We start from the raw sequence: 19,569 nt of genomic DNA on the forward strand, positions 1-19,569 counted from the left end.
GCAGGGAAGGGTCATTTTGAGGAATGAAGAAAGTAACTGTTCTATTCCAACAGGTCTGACAGCCATCAGAACACAACCCAGCTGCTGTCTCATCTCAGGCCAGCCCCAAGAGTGGGGCATGACTGTGCCTTTTTGACAGATGGGACATCCAAAGATAAGAGAAGTGGCAGGGCTTAGCCATGGCTGCCATGCCAGGAAATAGGGAGCTAGGGTTTAAATGAATGAGAGGGAGAAGGGCTGGGCCAATGCACCACTTCTGAAGGCCGCTGCCCTGGCCAACCCTGCTCACCTGGCCCCGAAGCCACCACTGCCAGGGTAGTTGGGCCGTCCATACATGCCCTGCTGGAGGTAGGGTTGAGCGGGGCCGGCCTTGGCCGAGAATTGCTGCTGCTGCCCAGCAAACTGTGGGGAGTTGAGGCCGGGGTTGCTGGTGGTCATGCCCGACGCCATGGGGTTGCCGCCTGGATTCATGGGGTTGTTGGCATTGGCCATGGGGTTCCCGAGAACCTGTGAACAGAGAGAGTGGACATCACTCATGATGGAGCCCAAGGAAGTGGGAGAAATGGATTGAGGGAGAAAGAAGGAGGCAGAAAGGAAGACAACTGAGGAAGAATAAGAAAAAGATGAGGTTGGGGCCTGACTAGAAGGAGGTAGACCTGGGCTGCAGGAAGCTTAGGAGAAGGAACTTCACCCTGTGACGGAATGCCAGTGAGGGCTTGATCAAAACCCATGAAGCCCGTCTAAATGGCCATCAGAGCCTGGGCAATTCTGGTCAAAGGACCTGAGGTTGACCAGGCAGCAGGTGAGGAAAAGAGCTGGATCCTGAACGCTTCCATCCCCCAAAGAGGCACAGATGCTTGGGGTTGGACCACAGAGGCCCTGGCTTTGAGGGAAGAGAAGCTCAACTTGCCAGCTCTGGGGGCAGCAGGATCCTGGCTGATGGAAGAAAGGAGGAAAACAAGGGGATGATGGGAGCGAGAGGCAGGGTTGACTAGGGAGTGGAGGACAAGGCCTTCTGCCACACGTTGAAGGCATGGTATTTGTGAAATCTAACAGGCTATTTAGGACCACAGACCTCAGACGTTGGAGCCTTGAAGCCAATAAAACAGAAAGTCTTACTGTCTACTTAACCAAAGTTAATGTGGGCTGGGAAAGAACCTTCAGCTGTCTGTCAGATGAAAAGCTACTGCCTCAGAGAGGCTGAGGATAGGGACAGTCCCCAGGGGCCCAGGTGCTGCCCTCCTGGGATGGGTGTGGACCCAGCTGGGTGTGACTTGAAAGCCGGTCTTTCCAGTTAGGCAGAGCCTGTGAAAGCAAGGCAGGCTAGCGTGGCATGGTGACCCTAGGGGCCAGGGACTGAGGGATTCGACCACCTGGGAGGGGCTGTGGTTGGAGCAGGTGGGCTCTTACCTGGCTCTGGGACGTATTGGTCACTCCCCACACCGTGGTGACCACGGAAAGGGACCCGGGAGGCTGGTTGGTGTTCTGCTGCCAAGGGACAGAGTCATAGGGGAACGACCCATCACTGCAGAGAGACAGAGGGGTTTTCAGGAGCTGGTGGGCTCAGATGGAGGCATGGCCCCACCACTCCGCCATGCTGCTACAGCTCCCAGCCAGTCCCAGGTGATCCTTGTCCCAGTCAGGTCTGGATTCCTGGGGTCCAGCATGGTGTCTGGGAGCTCTGGTGGCATTGTGCCTAAGGCATTTGACTACTAACTAGAAGGCTGGCAGTTCAAACCCACCAGCCACTCCTCAGAAGGAAGACTGGGCAATCTACTTTCATAGAGATACCACCTCAGAAACCCAAGGAAGGGCTGCTATGAGTCGAATCAACTTGACGGCAGTGAGTTTTTTTGTTTTTTTTTTTAGCATGGTGCCCAATGCAGACCAGGAGCCTTGGTGATGACTGCACAAAAGTGGCCACATCCCCCTATCGCTATTTGTCTCACCTGAGCTCTCAGCCCACAGGCCTCAGAGGCTATGGAGGAAGTAGGGAGCCTCACAGGCCCCACCTAGGCTCTTCCTCCTACCATGCTCTGAATCCAAGTGGCTTTCCAGAAGGAGCTCTGGTTCCCCTGCCAGCCAACTTCCCCTTGGGACTTCCTGCTTCCTTCTCTGTAATGGCTGGAGGATCTGAATGGAGTCTCCACTCTTCTCCCTTCCTCCAGACACCTCACTGGGCCCAGCTATGTGGCCTTTGGAATGCAGGTGTTCTTTCATCACTGCTTTCCTCCCCAACGACCCCAGACAGTGGGATGCAGGCAGCTTCCCTGTCACTCTCCTTCCCACCCAACCTCACATACACACCTGTGCTGCTAATCTCCCAAAACACTTTGCACAATCAAAGACCTTCAATGGCTTCCAGTGTTTACAAGGCAAAGTCCGAGCTCACACTTAAGCATTATTTACCCTGCTAGCTAATCTCACCTTGCCTGGCCTTCCTGCCTTGGTGCTTACCTTTCCCTGAAGCTGTCCCCAAACATTCACTGCCCCACCAAATCCCACATCCCCCTGGACCTTCACTAGTTCCAGCAGTACACATTTTGTTCATGACATTTCTCTAAGGAGCCCCCGAAAATCAGAGGCGAAGACTTATCCTTAGTTAGGCCTAATGCCCTGGCCTGTACACAGTAAGTGGGCAATAATGGCTTAGTTGCTGCGGAGCTCCTGGGTATCGTGCTCGGCTGCTAACTGAAAGGTTAGCTGTTTGAGTCCACCCAGATGTGCCTTGGAAGAAAGGTCTGGTGATCTACTTCTGAAAACCCTGTGGAGCAAAGTTTTGCTGATAACGCACACAGTAGCCATGAGTTGGAATTGACTCCATGGCAAGTGGTTGCTTGGACAATTTCTTCCCTGGCTGAGGCCCTGGATGCCAGATGACTGGTGGTAAAGGTGCTGGGAGGAGAGGGAGCCTTCTCTGAGAAGGAGGTAGACCCTGGGTGACAGGGAGGCAGAGGGGAGCCAGGGGCACCCTCCAACCTAGGTAAGCCCTCAGCTCCCCGCAGAGGTGCTATGCCTGGAAACAGGACCACTCACAGCACCTAGTCACTGCTCACATCTGTCTTCCCTGGCCTAGGATGCCCTCTCTTCATCAATCTCTGCCTGGCTTGGCCTCTGTCTCCTTCTGGTCTCTTTTCACATGCTACCTCACTGGAGCGGCCTGCCCAAACTTCCACTCTAAAAAGTAACCCTCACACTCCCTTGTTCCCTTACCCTGGGGCTTTTAAATTTCCTCACCACATGCCACCACCATAATTATGTATTTGATTATTGCCTGTCTCCTCTTAGCATAGAAGTTCCATGACAAGGATACTTGTTTTGTTCTGCTGCTGCCTTAGCACCTAGAAGTATGCCAGCCCCCAGCCAGTCTGTGGGTATCAGGTGAGTTAAAGGGTTAATGGATGAATGTGTCAGCCCTGCCCCCTCCTGCTCTGGGAGGCTCACTGCTTCCCCAGACCCAGTAGAACACACGAATTCCTGTTCAAATCTGCACATTCTAGGCAAAATGTTCCTTGGAAGCAAGAATGGCCAGACTTCGTCTCACCTATTTTGGTCATGTTGTAAGAAGGGACCATTCCCTGGAGAAGGATGTCATGCTTGGTAGGGTGGAGGGTCGACAAAAGAGGGGGAGGCCTTCAACGAGATGGATTGACATGGTGGCTGCGATGATGGGCTCAAGTATAGCAGGGATTGTGGGGCTGGCGCGGGATCGGGCAGTGTTTTGTTCTGCTGTGCATGGGGTCGCTAAGAGTCAGAAATGACTCGACGGCACTTAACAACAACAACAACAACAGGCAAAAAGGGCTGAGTTCTGGGGATTTCTGGCCTCATCCTCCACGTGGGTCCCAGAGCAACTCATCCTCATTCTGTTTTGGCCTGAACCAGCCACTCACTAGCTCAGGGCCCTGTGCAAGTCTCCCAGCCTGTCTATTCTCAGTCCCCTCATCTGTAAAGTGAGGATAAGAATGACGCCCCCTCCACTCTTCTCAGTATTTTTAGACTTCAGGTCATGAAACATGAGTGGGTTGTGACAGTGAACCACCATAAGGGAAAAAAGGGGGGCATAAGGAGAAAATAATCAAGTACAAGCACATTATTCCTTGAACCTTTGTTTGCTTTTATACACAAACTGGTATGGACCTGTGTTGTAGCGTAACATGTATATTTCTTGCAGGTATCAATCAAGTTAAGTCTGAACAAGACAGGCCTTAGTTGCGGAAGTCTGAAGTGGCTCAGAGGGGAGAATGCAGACATGTCAGAAAGTGATGCACACGTTAGTATTACTCATGATTTCTGGGGGAAATGTGAGGACTAGAACTTAAGATTAAGAGGAGAGGAGGAGCCGTATTGGGGTACCCTGCTCCCTCCTTCTCTACTGGTAGGCCTTTCCGACACACACACACACACACACACACACACACCCCACATATCCTGTCTCTGGGGGGCTCCTGGGGAAGTCCAGAGGGAGGAGCAGGCAGAAGGAAGGAAAGCAAGCAAGCAAACAAGCCCATTCCTTAGGGAGGGACACTGGGGAGTCCACGGCCTTGATTGGTCCCTGGGCGGGCCCCTCACAGTACAGATTTAAAAAACAAAACAGGAAATGGTTAAAATGGCACTTTCATAATATATATGTTTTACTACAATTAACAAACCAACAAACAAACCGTAAGTTGGAATTCTGAGGCTGATTTAAGGCGCAATGAGCCCCTCTGAGCAGATCTGAGTTCATCAAAGGAGACTCCTTGGTCTCAAGGCCCGTTTCTATACTTATTTGGGTATATAAAATAAATTCATAAAGGACCCTTTGCAAGCAAGTAAGCAAGCCAACAAACAAACAAGAAAACAAAGAGGAGACCCTGAGCACCCCTCTCCTGCAGAGCCTCATGCTGGCAGCGGGGTCTTTCCTACCAGCAACCCAAGCTGATGTTCAACTGTGCTCAAGCCTGCAGTCCTTTTACAACATGCCTGGTCAGGCTCAGAAAGGAAAACCCCTGTGAGTCCAGCTGGGCCTCCAAGGAGCCCAGGAAGCTGCTTCAGTGCCTCAGCTCTGGGGAGGCCCCATCTTACCCGGGGACACTGCACAGGTCTCAAAAACAATCTCCCAACTGCCCTGTGGCTCCAGCGTGGGTCTTGTGGGCGGAAAACGGCTCCTTCCTGTTTCGCCTCCTCTACCCCAAACCCGGTGAGAAGCAAAATGAACCTTTGTTCCCAAACTGGGCAGCCTGCTGTCTGCAGAAGCTTCACTTCCCCGAGCAGAGGTGCACACCGGCATGCATAAGTGTGCAGCGGCAGGTGTGTGCACACCTGGGGGAGGAACATATAGGGTGGCATCGGGGATATGGTGCTTGCATGTAACCAGCCAGCACCTGCTGCAGAAGCAGAAGTGTGGCCACATGGTGGAGTGGCCACGATGACGTGGCTGTGACTCATCCTTCTGGGGGGAAGAGTCCCGCCCCCGCAGGCCCACCATGGCAGGCAGCTGGGCCTCACCTTCATTTTGAGCTCAGACACTGCCACAGGGGTGGGGTGGGGGGTGGGAGCTGCTGGCTCCCTGTTGCCCCAGGCTCCCGGACAAGCCAGGCCCCCTGGCTCCTACCAGAGAGACTCACTGGCTGGGGAGGAGGGGGCTTGGGATGACAAAGAAAAGGTCCGTAGGTGGTGGTGCAAATGGTTAACTCAGGTGCAAACTGAAGACTTGGAGATTTGAGTCCAACTAGAGGTGCCTCAGAAGAAAGGTCTGGTGACGTGCTTCTGAAAAATCAGTCACAGAAAACTCTATGGAGCACAGTTCTACTCCGACACACGTGGGTTGCCATGAATTGGAATTGATGACAACTGGTTTACTGGTAAGGTGCCTATGAGGCCCCTTCCACCCTCAAGTGTTACATCACCTGTAGACATGCCTGGCCCAGGTGAGAGGAAGCCAGCATTTTGGGGCCTCCATTCCTGGTTGCAGTTCTGAGAATCCCCACTCTTACTAACCCTAGTGCACTTGATGCATCCTGATCCTTTTGGTCCACTCTCATGCCACAAACTGCCCCAATAATCCTGCTCCACCCCTGGAATTTTGGCAGTGTTCCGCCCACCAGCCTAGGTGCCTCCTCATATGGGGAGAGTTGTGCACTCCCATCTCTGTGCCTTTTCTCAGCCTGGGTGGTTCCTGGCCCCACCCCAACAATGCCACTCCTTCTTCCTAGTCAGACTCCTCAAGGAAGCCTCTGCCATGCTCATCAGCCTGAGTATCATTCTCCTCTTGCTGCTGTGAGAGCCCTCCTATCTCTCCTGACCCAGGAGCCATCTCCCCAGAGTTCTTGGGCTCCCCGTGCCTGGCACAATGTCTTCATACACCCACAGGCCCTAGGACGCCTCTGTTGAACAAGGTGCCAGTGGGAAACCAACTCTCAATGTTCACATTCAGAAGGCTGCTGAAGGGTCAAATCCAAGTGTTCATTCACTCCACCTAATTACTGAACCCTACAGTGTGCCTATGGGCGCAATGGCAGAATTCTCACCTTCCATGCAGGAGATCTAAGTTTGATTCCTGGGGAGGCATATCAAGCACAGCTACCACCTCAGTGGAGCCTTGCATTTTGCTATGAGGCTTTCCTCAGTGTTCCTCTGCTATCCTCTAGCTAGTGAACTCCTACCTATACTTCAAAGCCCAGCCTGAGTATCCTCTTTTGTGACTCTCCTAAGCAGAATCCAAGGCTTTCCCTTGTTTCTTCAGCATTTCTTCCATGTTTTATAGAGAGCTCTTTACACTGTATTTGTTATAATAGACAGTTAATATAACTGTATGTCAACCCTGTGGGCACTGACCGATGTTTACTGCCTGAATGAAAGATAAGATAAGGCAGGCCCAGGATAAGGGAAAGATGATTCCTAGCGCCTGGGCCCCCTACTCCCATCCCGTGTGGTGGTGTCTACATAGACATTCATGGGTAGAAGAAGAGGGAAGGGCTAGGCTATTTCTTCCCTTGAACTTTAACAGCCTCTTTATAAATTTGGGAGAAATAACCAATTCCCATTAAGGGTATTGTCAGATCCTAATTAATTTCCCTGATGCACTATATTGGTCCCATCTCCTTGCAAGGCTGTGGTGTTGCCCACTAATGAAATGCCAAGCCAGCAAGGAGCTGGAGCTCCCACCCTCTTTAATTTAGGGGAACCATTAACAGCGCTCTCCATCACCACAATTACTGGGGCCTGCTTCCTTCCCTCCCTGCGGTGAAACTCAGAAAGCAACTTGTACAGCTCACTGCATATTAGAGGGTCTTTCAATTTTTCAGTAAGAAAGAGGAAAGGAAAAGATGCCTGCATCCTGGCAATCCGGAGCTGATGGAGCAGGGATTTACCAGTCTGTTAATTCCCCCCCTTTCAAAGGCTTATTTTCTAACTTTTGTTTCCTGGGGGCAAAAAGAAGAGCCTACTATGAACTGAGCTTCAGATACTACTATGCAAAAACACCTAAATATGAAAACTGTAAAGGTGGCGTGATGTGACCAAGGAAAGGGGACGGCCAGGGGTGGTTTGGATAGATTCCTTTTCTTTGTCATTTGACCTTAATGAGGTCAAGTGAGTGAGTAATGAATAGTCCATGGGGCTCCCTATGTGTCAAGTGTGGTGCCAAGGTGATGCTATGATTCTACCTCTACAGAGGGAAAAAAATGAGGTACAGAGAGGTTTAAGTAATTGCCCCAAATTACCCAGTTAGATAATGGCAGAGCTGAAACTCTATATCCAGCAGGGTAGCTGGTGCTCAAGCCCACCCACTGGGCCCAGGGAAGCACAGGACAGTCCAGGGCCCATTCCTCCTGGAGCTGGAAACTTCTCACCTGGAAATGGAAAAGGCAGTGGGGGCGGGGGGAGAAGACCCCTTGATCTTGGAGTCTTCCCCAGATCTAAGGCTCTGACTGTAATCAAATTACCAGTGTAAACAAGATTTATTAGGCTTTTAATTACCTTTGCAGCACTGATTTGCATGTGGACAATGTGCTAATCACAAACGGCTGTTTTAACTACTCATTAAATATCTGGGAGAGGCAGGCAGACATCCTCTGCAACATCAAGTCCAGGTCAATGCAGGGCTGGAAGAGGACACTGCTGCTCTCTACTTGGAAGGAGTCCTCCTGTGCCTTAGAGGCCTGTGCCTTCTGCACAGGGCTAGGCTGAACCCCTGCCAGGCCCCTCCTTCCTCTGTTGCCTTGTGCCCTCTTCTGGAAACCCGTGCATCTTCTGTAGGAGACCCAGGGCAGCACAACTTACTGTACTGCAATGAGTATTAAACAAAGAATGTGTCTAAAGATGTTTCACAACCTGTAAAGCTCTACCCAAAGATATGGGATACTACTACCCTCCTAATAACTATCATGTCACCCTGAGAAACTATAGGGTGCTATAGGAGCCTGGTCCTTTCCTAACACCTGAACATTACCACTCCCTTATGTACAGGGAACAACTAGGGGGGGTGACTGGCTTGGCGAGGTCAAGAGCTTTCTTGGAGGACAGCCTTGGGATGAAAGAACTCAGGCCCAGACTTAACACCTCATCTTAACACCCAAGGTTACAATGGGCATGACTGTGTTGCCTGAGTTACAGAAACTACAGCAGCCATAAGGGTTATGCTATGCCCACACCATCTCTAGGGGTGGACTTTAAGTTTCTGGGGTTCCCAGGCTCCCTCATCCTCTCCTGTTCCCATCCCCACAGACATGGATCCCCAAGTCTTCAAACAGCTGGTGGATACCACCCAGCACCAATCCTGAACACCCCATGTACCCCAAGCTCACCATAGTTTCCTTAATGAAAAGGCAAGAGCAGTTTCCCTCTCTGAGTCATTCATATAGTTGTTGATGATGATGGTCAGAACAGCTTCCTATCTGTACAAGTACTCGACTTTCCCTTCCATTTCCTTTCCTTGTTTCAGAAAGTAGTACATTAGGGACTTAAAATGCGGTGGAGCGGTGCAGTTTCCCCAGAAATGAGGGATTCCCCCTGGGAAATTCATGAAGATGACAAGCAGAGACCAGCCCCAGCGTACCCTTGGGATAGACTGGAGCTTGGAGAAAGGACATGGGTTCTGGTCTTGGTTCAACTGATGAGCATCCTTTTTCAACTGATCCACTAGAAAATGGGTAATAGCGTAAGGTGCGGAGCACAACAGTGGATAACCCTCTCCCCACAAGACCCTCCAACTTCAGTCAACAGCCAGACTGTATCTCATGGATCCTGAATAAGAAGCAGCAAGGTGAACAGCAGGGCACTGCATGTGGTGGAATGTCCCTGATGTCCTGTCAGCTCTGCCATTTACTGGCTGTGTGTTCTTGGGCAAGTCATGTTCCCAGTCTGGGCCCAGTTTCCCTCCTAGGTCTGACAATCGGGGTGGGAAGGTAGGGATGGGTGAGTAGGGGGCAGTCCAGAATGCCCGCCACACCACTGTGCTCCTGCGAGGAGACCTGTCCCATGGAACTGATCAGCCACTGATCAATACTTAAGCAACTGCTGCTGCCCAAACGGTTCTCCTCAGCAGATCGCCTGAGGCCCCCGGAATCCCAGGTCTCAGAAACAACATGTTCTGCATTCACTGTCATTCCACAGGGGAGCTGAACTGGAGATGGGTGGCTGGCAGTGGTGGTGGCTCTTTGGTCCACAGTGTTCTTGGGATGCCAGTCCGAGCTCATGGAATATACTTGCCCAACTCTCAGCCCTTGGGTCAAGGCCCCATGTCCTCTGGGAAGCCTCTGTATGGTCAGCCTAGCTGGTGTTCCTCTTCCTTCTGAGCCTTGAGGCCAGACTCACTGGTCACACCAGACAGACCCCCTGCCTCGTTCTGCCAGCTCCCAGTTGTGCCTTAATGAGTCTTATTTCCCCAATAAGCTAGATTTCATTCAGCTCCTTGAGCACAGACACCTTTCAATCCTAGCCTTCAGCTCAATTCCGCAAGGACCTACCTGGCAGAGGACGGGGTGCAGCCCAGATCTGTGGCCCTGCTGCCCTGTCTAAGCCAGCTCTCTAGTAGGGAGCCAGAGTGCTCTGGCTGGTCACCATTAACTGTGATGAATGGCCTGGATGAGGAAAGACTGGGATGGACAGGATATGGGGGATTATGACAGGCAGGATGACTGTATCAGGATGGACGGCTGGGCCAGAACTAAGGAGCTAAAAGTTTGCTGCCACCCGTGTTCGGTAGCTGGTGGCAGTTCACTTAGCTGGGCCAGGAGCAATGAGTGGAAGGGAGGATGAGCTTCCTAACCAGGGGTGATGCCCCCAATATCCAAAATGTACAAGGGTGTTTCTAGGGCATTAGGAGAATTGAGTGGGCAGTTAAATGCCCTGCAAAGTCTTGCACCAAGAAAAAGTATCCTGCCCAGATAACCACAGTACTGCACGGAAAAACACCGCCATTGAGGGGGTGCTGCTCTGAGTCAGAGCTATCAGTGCTGGCCCGGAGGGTCCTGAGGTTATACCCCTGGGTGCAGGTGGGCTTGCTGTCATACACAATGCCTCTGACAGAGGTGGTGACCATGTGTCAGGGTGATACTGTGTGGGCTGAATGCTGGACCCGACAAGTCCTTAGGTCCTTTCTGGTCCCAAGAGTCAATGAGCCTCTAATTCAATTTATAAAGCATGGCCACCACCCGGCTGCCCAGCAGCACCTCTGAGGTCCTGCTGCGGCCGCCTACAGTGTGTTCTGAGCTTCAGGGCCTCCGTAGGGCTAGATAATGAGGGCAGAGTGCTGACTGCAAATGCCCCTCCTGGTCATTAGTGGGGACCTGCACAGGGTGGGGAGACAGCATGACAGGCCCTGCTGTTCCAGGGTTAGCTCGCAGAGTGCTTTAAGAGAGCATCCCTGATCAGCAAGGGACTTATGAGGTAATTAACTGGGGACCTGCCAATCCTGGCCAGTTAACTCAGTGTCTGGTGGCCCTGCCCCTGTGCAGACTCTGCCCAGCTCACTAGGCCCAGCCTAACCATCCTGGGTTGGTTCTGTCCCTGACTGCAGGTGGCAGACCAGTCCTGTGACCTTCTTGAGGCCTTATCAGTCCCTGACTTCTCTGAGTTGGCCCAAGCTCCCCTGCTCAAGGAACAGGGAAGACTCCAAGTTTGAGATTTCTAACTTTCATCTAGAAGTCTAGAATCAGAAAAAGAAAGCTCCCCAATGAAGGGACAAAGCAGTTAAGTTGGGCAAACCCAGCACTTTCAACCTCCTTTGACAGGAGAGGAACAGCGCTCACCCAAAAGGATTTAAAAAAATACAGCTGCATTTAAAAATATGTAATAGCCTCACAGTTGCTGGGAGGCCCTGTGCCCCAGTTCTTACACTGGAGGAGCTCTTCCAAGGAGCCCCTGCCCGCCCCGCCCCCGGTGGCACCCGCCCGCTCACCTGTGCGACAGAGTGGGTTTCATGGAGCTCATGGAGTTGAGGGGGGGCTGCATGGGGAGTTTCCCGGGGGGGTCGCTCTGGCGGCTCTTCTGATGTCGGAGCAGCAGCAGCCGGCCGAGCTCCTCGCACCAGGAGGACAGCAGGGCTGCAAGCAAGGACAGCATGGTCAGCGGGCACCCTCGGCCATCACACCCTGGCACACCGTCACCCCTCACCCCCGCATGGAGTGTTCTCAGTGTTGGGTTTGCTCCTGGCTCCATGTGATACCAGGAGAGTCACTAAGCCTTCTCAGCAGGCCTCAGTGTATCACTGAAATGAGACTGGCATCCCCAAGGAGTATTACAATCTTTTGTTGCCAAAACAGACGGCCAGGAAGATCACCTTTAACGGCTGTTACTTAAGGAGTACTGGTCAGAGGCAGTGGGCGGTGGAGAACCAAGACCATGAAGTGGATTTAGAGATGATGCCAAGGCAAGGTGAGACTGGCGGGAAGCCAGGCTGGACACTGTCTGCCACCCCAGGCTTTCCTGTGAAGTCTACCCCCTTTGATTCAGGACAATCAGATGAGCATGGTTTCTCCCTGGAGTTGGGTCATAGCATAAGATCACAAAGCGTAAACAAAGCCGTAGCCTTCTTGGGGTATGTTGATAGTCCCAGGAGTGTCTGCAGGGTTTTCCCAGAAACTCCCCACCCAGAAAATGCCCACTGAGTCTAGGTCCCTCCCACATAGCATCCAGTCAGACCTGAGGCCAGTTCCTGCACTGTTGGGGCACTAACACTTGGGAGGACAAAAGCTTTCCAGAACAGAGGGCAATGTGGGGGTGGGACTTTGCTGGAGTCTGCCAGGGCAACAAATGCAGGAGCACAAATCCTGGGGCCTTAAAAAACAAGAGCAAAGAGCCTGGGGTGAACTGCCACATGAACTGGGGGCAAAGTACCACTTCCTTTCATTCACCGCTGCCCCAGCGTGGCCACCAGGGGCCAAAAGCACACAACCCTTGAGTTCAGCATGTCTAGCCCCAGACCCAGGCCCAGCCAGTCCTTCCAAAGTGCATGATGGAGCTGAGGTTTGGGGAGGGAGCTGGGGAGGTTGGGCTCTGCCCATTTCACTGTGTGATTCTAAGCCTCTCTGGGCCTCAGTTTGCCTGCATGTAAAGGGGGCCAATGGCTCTTGCCCTGCCTTCTTCCCAGGGCCAAGGTGAGAAGGAGATGGGAGAACTTCAGAGACTGAGTGGAAACAGAGGGGTGACCACACCCAGCCAAGGTAGCACTCCTGTTTGAAGACTTCAGCTAGACAGACTAGATTGCTGTAGAAGACGACCTGATCCGGGTGGCTGGAGGTGTTCTGAATCAGTACTGCTCTGCCATTTGGCTGGGTGCAAAGCCCTCACCCTCATTTCAAGGCTTTCCCATTTGGACACTGGAAAGATGTCTGTATCCTTTTTCCATACCTGCCTCATACCGTGCAGTACATGAACAAGACAGCTATTATCATCACTTTTACAGAGGGGCAGACTGAGGCTCACAGTAACCACAGGCAGAGAGGGCAGAGACTCAAGCTGTACTCTTGCCACTGCCTACACCTGAGTCTGGAGAAGTGTTGGAGAAGTATCTCCCAGCTCCTCTGCTTCAAGGAACCCTCAGAGCCTCTTCTAAATTACACACATTCCACAATATTCATCTGCCACTGAGACAAGACTTCCAACCTCAGGCACCCAGGAATGGCTGGCCCTGCAAACTGCCCTGGTCCTGGACGTTGTTCTCTGTCAGCCGGAGGCCCTGAGATGCTATGTTGGGGCCTCTGAGATCCTGCTAGGCTCTGCCTCTGTCCACTGGCCCAGGTAAGCTCTACTGGAGTGGGGATGTAGCTCTCTCCTGCCTCTCACTGGTGGGAGACAGGTGCCCACATTCCTGGGATGAGGGCTGATGGGCAAGAACAATGACATGGTTCATGCAGGGGTGGGAGAGGTGTGGCAAAGCGTCACTTCAAGCTACTGGGTAGAGGTGCTTGGCCTGTGTGGTGTGCAAAGGCACCTGACCAAGGAAGTGAGCTGGAGCTGGACTCTACCCTGTGTCCTACTCCCAGGAGGGCACTTGTTTCCTCCTCCAGTGGGTGAGCTGGGGCCTGCTGGAGTAGGGGGTAGGGGGTGGGTGAAACTGGGCTGCAGGATCACAGTTCTATCTGTATCCTAAATAAACCCTCTGGGGCTCATCTTGCCATCACCCACAAAGGGAAGCATGTGAGAGAGAATGCCTTACTCTGGCGTGTGTCTGCCCAGAAACAGTGTCAACGTGCCCCTGAAGTGGGTGCCCAGCACACATCTGCCACAGCTGAAGGGGGAAGCAGCTTACTGAGAGGCTGGAACACACAGAAAATGGATTTCCAGATTGCTCTATTCTTCTCCCAGGCCCCTCGTTACTGCTTCTTGTGCAGGGGGCACTGAGCATCTGGAAACTCATTTGCACGCCAGGCACGTGGAGCCACAGCACGCAACGATGGGAGGGGGTGCTTGGATGTGGCACAAAGGATGGCTACAGATGGTGCTGCCCGCTGCCTGGCGTCCCCCTCACGGCCAGCCACTCATGCCATGCAGGGTTGAGGGGACACACCATGGAGGGATTAGAGCTCTCCTTTAATGTCACGGCCACCTTCCCTAATGCTGGTGGAGTAGTTTTCTGTAAAGGGTATAAAGGAGGTCTGCTGGTATCCTTGTTGTTTTGGGGGGTGTGGAATGCTGGAAGGAGGTGAGATGTGTGTGTGTGCGATGAGGCCCGACAAAAGGGGATGCCAGGCAAGCCACATTCCTATAACTAAGAGGGTAATAAGTGTCGGAGGGGAAGGGCTGCTGAGGGGGGGGCACTGCCTGTTCCCTCCTGTGCTGCTGGTTAGCACAGAGGCCACACAGCAGCTTCGGCCAAGCCCCATGCACGGCACACAGGTGGGCGCATGTTCTTGTGATGGCATAAAATCAAATGCGTTGTTCTGAGGCAAATGCCAGTTAATGAAAACAAGTGGGAATTTGCAGCCAAAAGGGAGTCTGGGTCCTGTCAGTGAACCAGGCTGAGGTAGATGGGCTGAGAGAAGGCCAGGTGGCATGGGAGAGGGGGGCGTGTCTCAGCTGGTACCTGGGTGTGTGTCATGTGTGTATTTGGATCTGAGCCTGGTCTCTGTTAAGGCACTTTGGTCTGTGTACTCATGGGGTAGAGCACAAAAAAGGGACCAGTGGACAGACTCTGGGACTTGGAGGGACATCAGGCATGAAAAGTTCTGGCAGGGGATGTAGAAATCATGGCATGGTGGGCAGAGTGCCTCCCAACACCAGGAATAGCAGCCAGTCTGAGTCTGTGGGCCCTCCCAGACCCTGGTACAGGCGGGTCAACAGTGCCCCCACTGCTTGCATGCACCCACAGCTAGCCCTCCACTCTGTGCTGTGAGCACCACTCCCAGCATGAGAGGACCCTGGTTTTGAAATTAGAAGAGCAGCTATGACCTTGCGCCCCTCCCCCATCACAAAGTACTTGGCAGTGCTTTGTCCTCTTCAGAGCAGTGAAAGGAAACCACCTGGTCAGTGAGTTGTGGTGTGTCTGGCCTCCTGCCCCCGCCCCTACTGCTCCTTTGGCCATAGCACCACGTCTATACTACACAACAGCTGCCAGCCTGTGCCACTCAACCCAGTGGCCACCTTCCAGGGTCTCAGTGATATACTCCAATGCCTTTCAGAGAGTGGTGTGGAGAGTAACTCCAGCTCCACCCATCAGCCTTTGTGGACCCCTCCCAGTTTGGGGGTCGACTGGGGAAGAAAGCAGGGAAGGCTCCTGGTAACAGAGCCTAGGCACACAGCCAAGAATGCAATGGGGAGGTGGCTACAGGGGCATTTACTGCAGGTAAGGGCTTGCTGGGGCTGGCCATAGCTGACAGGACTTCTTCTCCTAGATGGACAGCTTGGCAGTGGCAGCACCCACTGTCACCCAATTCCAGTAGGACCTGAAGGTGAGGGCCCTGAGAGGTCCTGGTCTTCCTTGGGAAGGAGTTGGGGAGTACTCAGCTGCAGGCTCATCTCTTAGGTGCTGTGCATGGTGGTGGCCTCTGAAGAGATCTCCATTCTCTCCCTCACCCAAGGACTCTGCAACACAGGCGTTGGGCTGGAACAGGGATACTAAGAATCTGGGCTCCTCAGGCTGGCCCTGGATTCTCTAACCAGCTTCTCCCCATTGTTCTCCCCACCTGTCCAGGGGATGTGCTGGGGCCCTTGTGGGTCCCTTCCTGCTGATCTCACAATGCCATGATGGGGCTAGGGCAGCTGTGGAAGACCATCTCAGACCTCAACCACAAACTGTGACTTTTAATCTAGGTTTCCAAACACTCTTCAGACTTCTCAGCATAAAATCAGTGTAAGCACGTACAACGCTACATGTCCAAAATCAACTAATGAAGGCTTCTCCAATCCCTCCCTCCTAACCAGCATCCTTCACTCAGTCTATCCTAATCTTAGGTACCAAGATGCCAATCATTCACTCAATAGTCATTCAACAGACGGCTGTCCAGCACCTACTGTGTGCTGGATCCAGTCCTCTAGATGAGGTCAGTGTCCTGCTCTAGTAATTCATAGGAAGACTTTTCCCATGGAAAAGTCCAAAACACTTAGGACTTGCAAAGTCTGCCAAGATGGTGAGGTGGCCTGGATTCTCATCTCTCACGACCCTGTGACACTCAGGGTTAAGAGCAAGAGGTCTCAACAGTCTGCACTCAAAACCTGGTTCTACCACATATATCTACACCACCTTGGGCAAATGACAATCTTTCTGGGCCTTGATTTCTTCATCTGTAAATGGGCAGTATTAGTGCTTGCCCCTAGATTCTTGTGAAGTGTGAGTCCTTCAGCTGTAAAGTGATTACTCAGTGTGCAGTTCATGTCGGCATGTTGGCATGCTGTGCGTTTTCTACAGAGTGGGTAGAACATCTGCAATCATGCCTCTTAAGTGGGAGGTGACACTCATCCCTAAGCCTTTGTTACCCACCAGACTCCAGGCCCACTACTCTACAGGCTAGCCCCACAACAGGCTACACACTTTCATGCCTCTTTGCTTCTGCCTAGAAATTACTTCCTTATTTCTTTCCTCATAGAGTTACTACTTCTTCAAGATACTTCCTCCACGTGGTCTTCCCAGCTCCTAGGAACACCAATGTCAACAGAGCAGCTGCTAAGAACACTGGCTGGAGCCCCACAACAGGGTTTAAATCTTGCCTTGACACTTTCTAACTGTGAGATTCCACACAAGTTGCCTCACACTTCTTGGACCATCAGTTTTTCTATCTGTGAAATGGGCTCAACAGCCCTGCTTCAGAGTAACTGTGAGGTGTAAACTAGGGCTTGTTAATCAGGTGTATACCAGAAGCCAAAAGGAAGCAAAGGGGGAGTGGAGGGGCCTGTGGGACCCTGTAACCCACAGCAGTTCCAGAATGGAAGCCCCTCTGATCCTATACCTACCACTGCATCATATAACTCAGGATAGGTGGTGAGACAGATCCTGAAAAGACTTAACCTCAGTTCTGTCATTACCTCTATATAACTTCTTGAGCAAGTTGCTTAGTCTGTGTGTCAGTTTCCTCAACTCTAAAGGGAATGATGGTAACAATACTACCTATTTCATAGGGGAGTTGTCAAGATTTGCTCAATTGCTATCATGAAACAAAGAAATGGTGTCAGGCACACAGGAAGTGCCACTCAGTGTTGGCAGTTAAAGTAATGATTAGTTTCGCTGACCCTGGTTGCCAGATGAGTGACCAGTAGCATAGTCATGAGGCCTTGGCCGTGGCCTCTCTCCATCACTCTGTCCACAGGACAGAGGGGAGAACAAACATCCTGGGTGGCCATGAAGCTCTCAGAGGATGGTGTGCGGGTACACAGTGTCTGGGAGTCCTGGGGCCCCAAACAGGTGACCAGACCCATTTGCCCATTTGGCTACAAACTTTGCAGATCCTCCTTCCTTCTGCATCCTTCTTGTCTTCCCCTCTGAGCCTTTGTTCTGGTTACCTAACACCTCTCTGACAAGAATATACCACAAATGGGATGCTTGAAGAAATAGGAGTTTATTCTCTTACAGTTTGGAGGCTTTAAGTCCTAGTTCAGAGTGCCAGGCTCCAGGGGCTGGATGAAAGCCACTCAACCTTGGGGTTCAGCTCTGCCTCCTGCTCCCGGCTCACTGAAGCTTGAGGCTTTTCTTCACTCAGCTGCTGGCTGTGGAGGCTTACCAGCCCAAGGCTGACAAGTCAAAAGGCACAGCCCAATGTTACCAAACCACGCGGCAGGCTGCTGAACAATAACATGGCTACACGCAGGATTCAAACGTGCCATAAGCTAGAGACCGTTCCTCAAGGTCTCTCCTTATATACAGGAAGCAGACCACAGTCCTAAGGCAGCTATTCAGCTGCTCATAGTAGATTGCACCATGGAGTTGATTACCAGTCTCATCATGGGGCATACTACATCCAGCTGCCCAGCCACGCAACCAGTCCCAGCCAAGTTGACACACAAACTTAAGTACCACACCCATCATGCGCAGTCAGGACCATATCGCATGTTCTGCTCTGCTTGAGATGCAAGAGGGAGCCTCCCTCTGCTCCCACCAGTGGGTGGTGCCTGCACCCCCAGAAGGAAGTCCTTGAGCTCCCCATGGGACTCCCATTGTTGTGTAGGCAAAGTGCAGCCCTTCAGTCTTGACACAGCCATCTGAGTTGGGAGGTCCAGACTTCTCAGGATCAAGAACAGCCCAAGATCCTTGGCACTATCAAGGACCCTGGCTCTGGCATCCTAGAGCTTAGCCTCAGATGGCCCTATTCACAGCAGAGACGTGGTGCTGAAGGGAGTACACGGGGGAGTGGATGCCAGCTCAGGGGAAGACATGTAGGTAGGTCAGTCTGTGTTCCTGGTGCCTGTACTTGTCTTTCCAGCTTCTCCAAATATGCCATGGCCTTTACCTTCAACAACTACAATCACTTCCCAGCAGCCACCCCTGCCAGACTCCGAGTGCAGTGCTGAGGAAACAATCTTGTGCCTACCCTGGGGTGGCTCTCGGCTTGGGGTAGGAAGGCAAATACAGAGAGACCATCCAGTTCAGTGTGTGGATGATGGCAATAGCCAATGCCGTGGAGGCCGTCCTTTGAGACAGGCACTGGGCCACATACTTTGTGGACCCAATCTTATCTAACCTTTCCAATCACCTGATAGGACAGGCATTACCAATCCCATCCATTTTACAGATAAGTACACTCTGGAGCAGAAAGGCCAAAGAACTAGCCCAGGGACACACAGCAGGCAACTGAGGGAGACAGAATGCAAACCTCGGCAGTTGAGCTCAAAAGTACACCCTATATCCACACCATTCTTCTGCCTGCCCCGATAGTTCTATAGAGCTGGGGCTACTGGACCAGCTCCTACTGTCCATGAAACAATGAGGATGAGGTTGGATGACTGTATATTCATCCCCTCTGAGACACACACCTTCCCCCAGTTTAATGTCTCTGAAACAGGTACATGCAAAGATTAACCCCAGCTGTCACTACCACCTGGTGACACCTCAAACAAGTTACCTAACCTTCTTGTGCCTCAGTTCCTCATCTCTAAAATGAGGTGATGGTAAGGACAGTATCCAACTCATGCGATGCCTGTTAGGATGAGCTTAGTTACTATCACGAAGCACAAGAATAGTTAGTTCATGATGTGTTGTGTGTGACTGGCAGTGTGTTTTTTCTCCTTAGTGTTATGTAAAAAGATTGTGTGTGTAACAATGGGTGACATCTTCTATTAATGGAATCCATGAGCAGGTGTCTAAGGGTGCCCACAGCAGCTGCACTCGAGGGTTCTGCGGCTAAGGCAGCGTGTACACTGGCCACTCATGGCATCTCCTTGCAAACAGAAATGGAGACTATGCACCTGTTGGGGATCAGAAAGGGTGTGGAACAAAGGCCTGAGGGAATGCCATATCCCCGGCATTATCTCCCCAAGATCTTCCTGGCTACTTCATCTGCAGCCTAGCTGCCCACACCACAGTGCCCTTTAGGAAAAAGCAAGAAAAAAACCAATGTAAAAGCTGTCAAAGAGTGAAGGCAGGGCCTGAGCCATCCTAGTATGGCCAGCCCCAGATATGTGGGGGTAGTGGTGGGTCTGTATTTCCCTCTGCTCTAA

At 52.1% G+C, this 19,569-nt stretch overlaps 1 protein-coding gene across 1 annotated transcript in view; it reads right to left on the reverse strand.

Moving 5' to 3' along the window:
- ZMIZ1 (zinc finger MIZ-type containing 1) overlaps positions 1-19,569 on the reverse strand; it is a 122,836-nt gene that overhangs the window by 22,154 nt on the left and 81,113 nt on the right. Inside the window, exons 4-6 of the mRNA XM_007938645.2 lie at positions 11,384-11,528; positions 1,411-1,525; positions 290-507 (exon numbers count right to left, since the gene is read on the reverse strand). Coding sequence (XP_007936836.1) covers positions 290-507; positions 1,411-1,525; positions 11,384-11,528 — 478 coding nt within the window. The remainder of the gene's footprint in view (positions 1-289; positions 508-1,410; positions 1,526-11,383; positions 11,529-19,569) is intronic.

The sequence above is a fragment of the Orycteropus afer genome, unplaced genomic scaffold (assembly GCF_000298275.1).
Source record: "Orycteropus afer afer isolate SDZICR_OR568_19922 unplaced genomic scaffold, OryAfe1.0 scaffold00052, whole genome shotgun sequence".
In the NCBI taxonomy this organism is placed as follows: Eukaryota; Metazoa; Chordata; class Mammalia; order Tubulidentata; family Orycteropodidae; genus Orycteropus; species Orycteropus afer.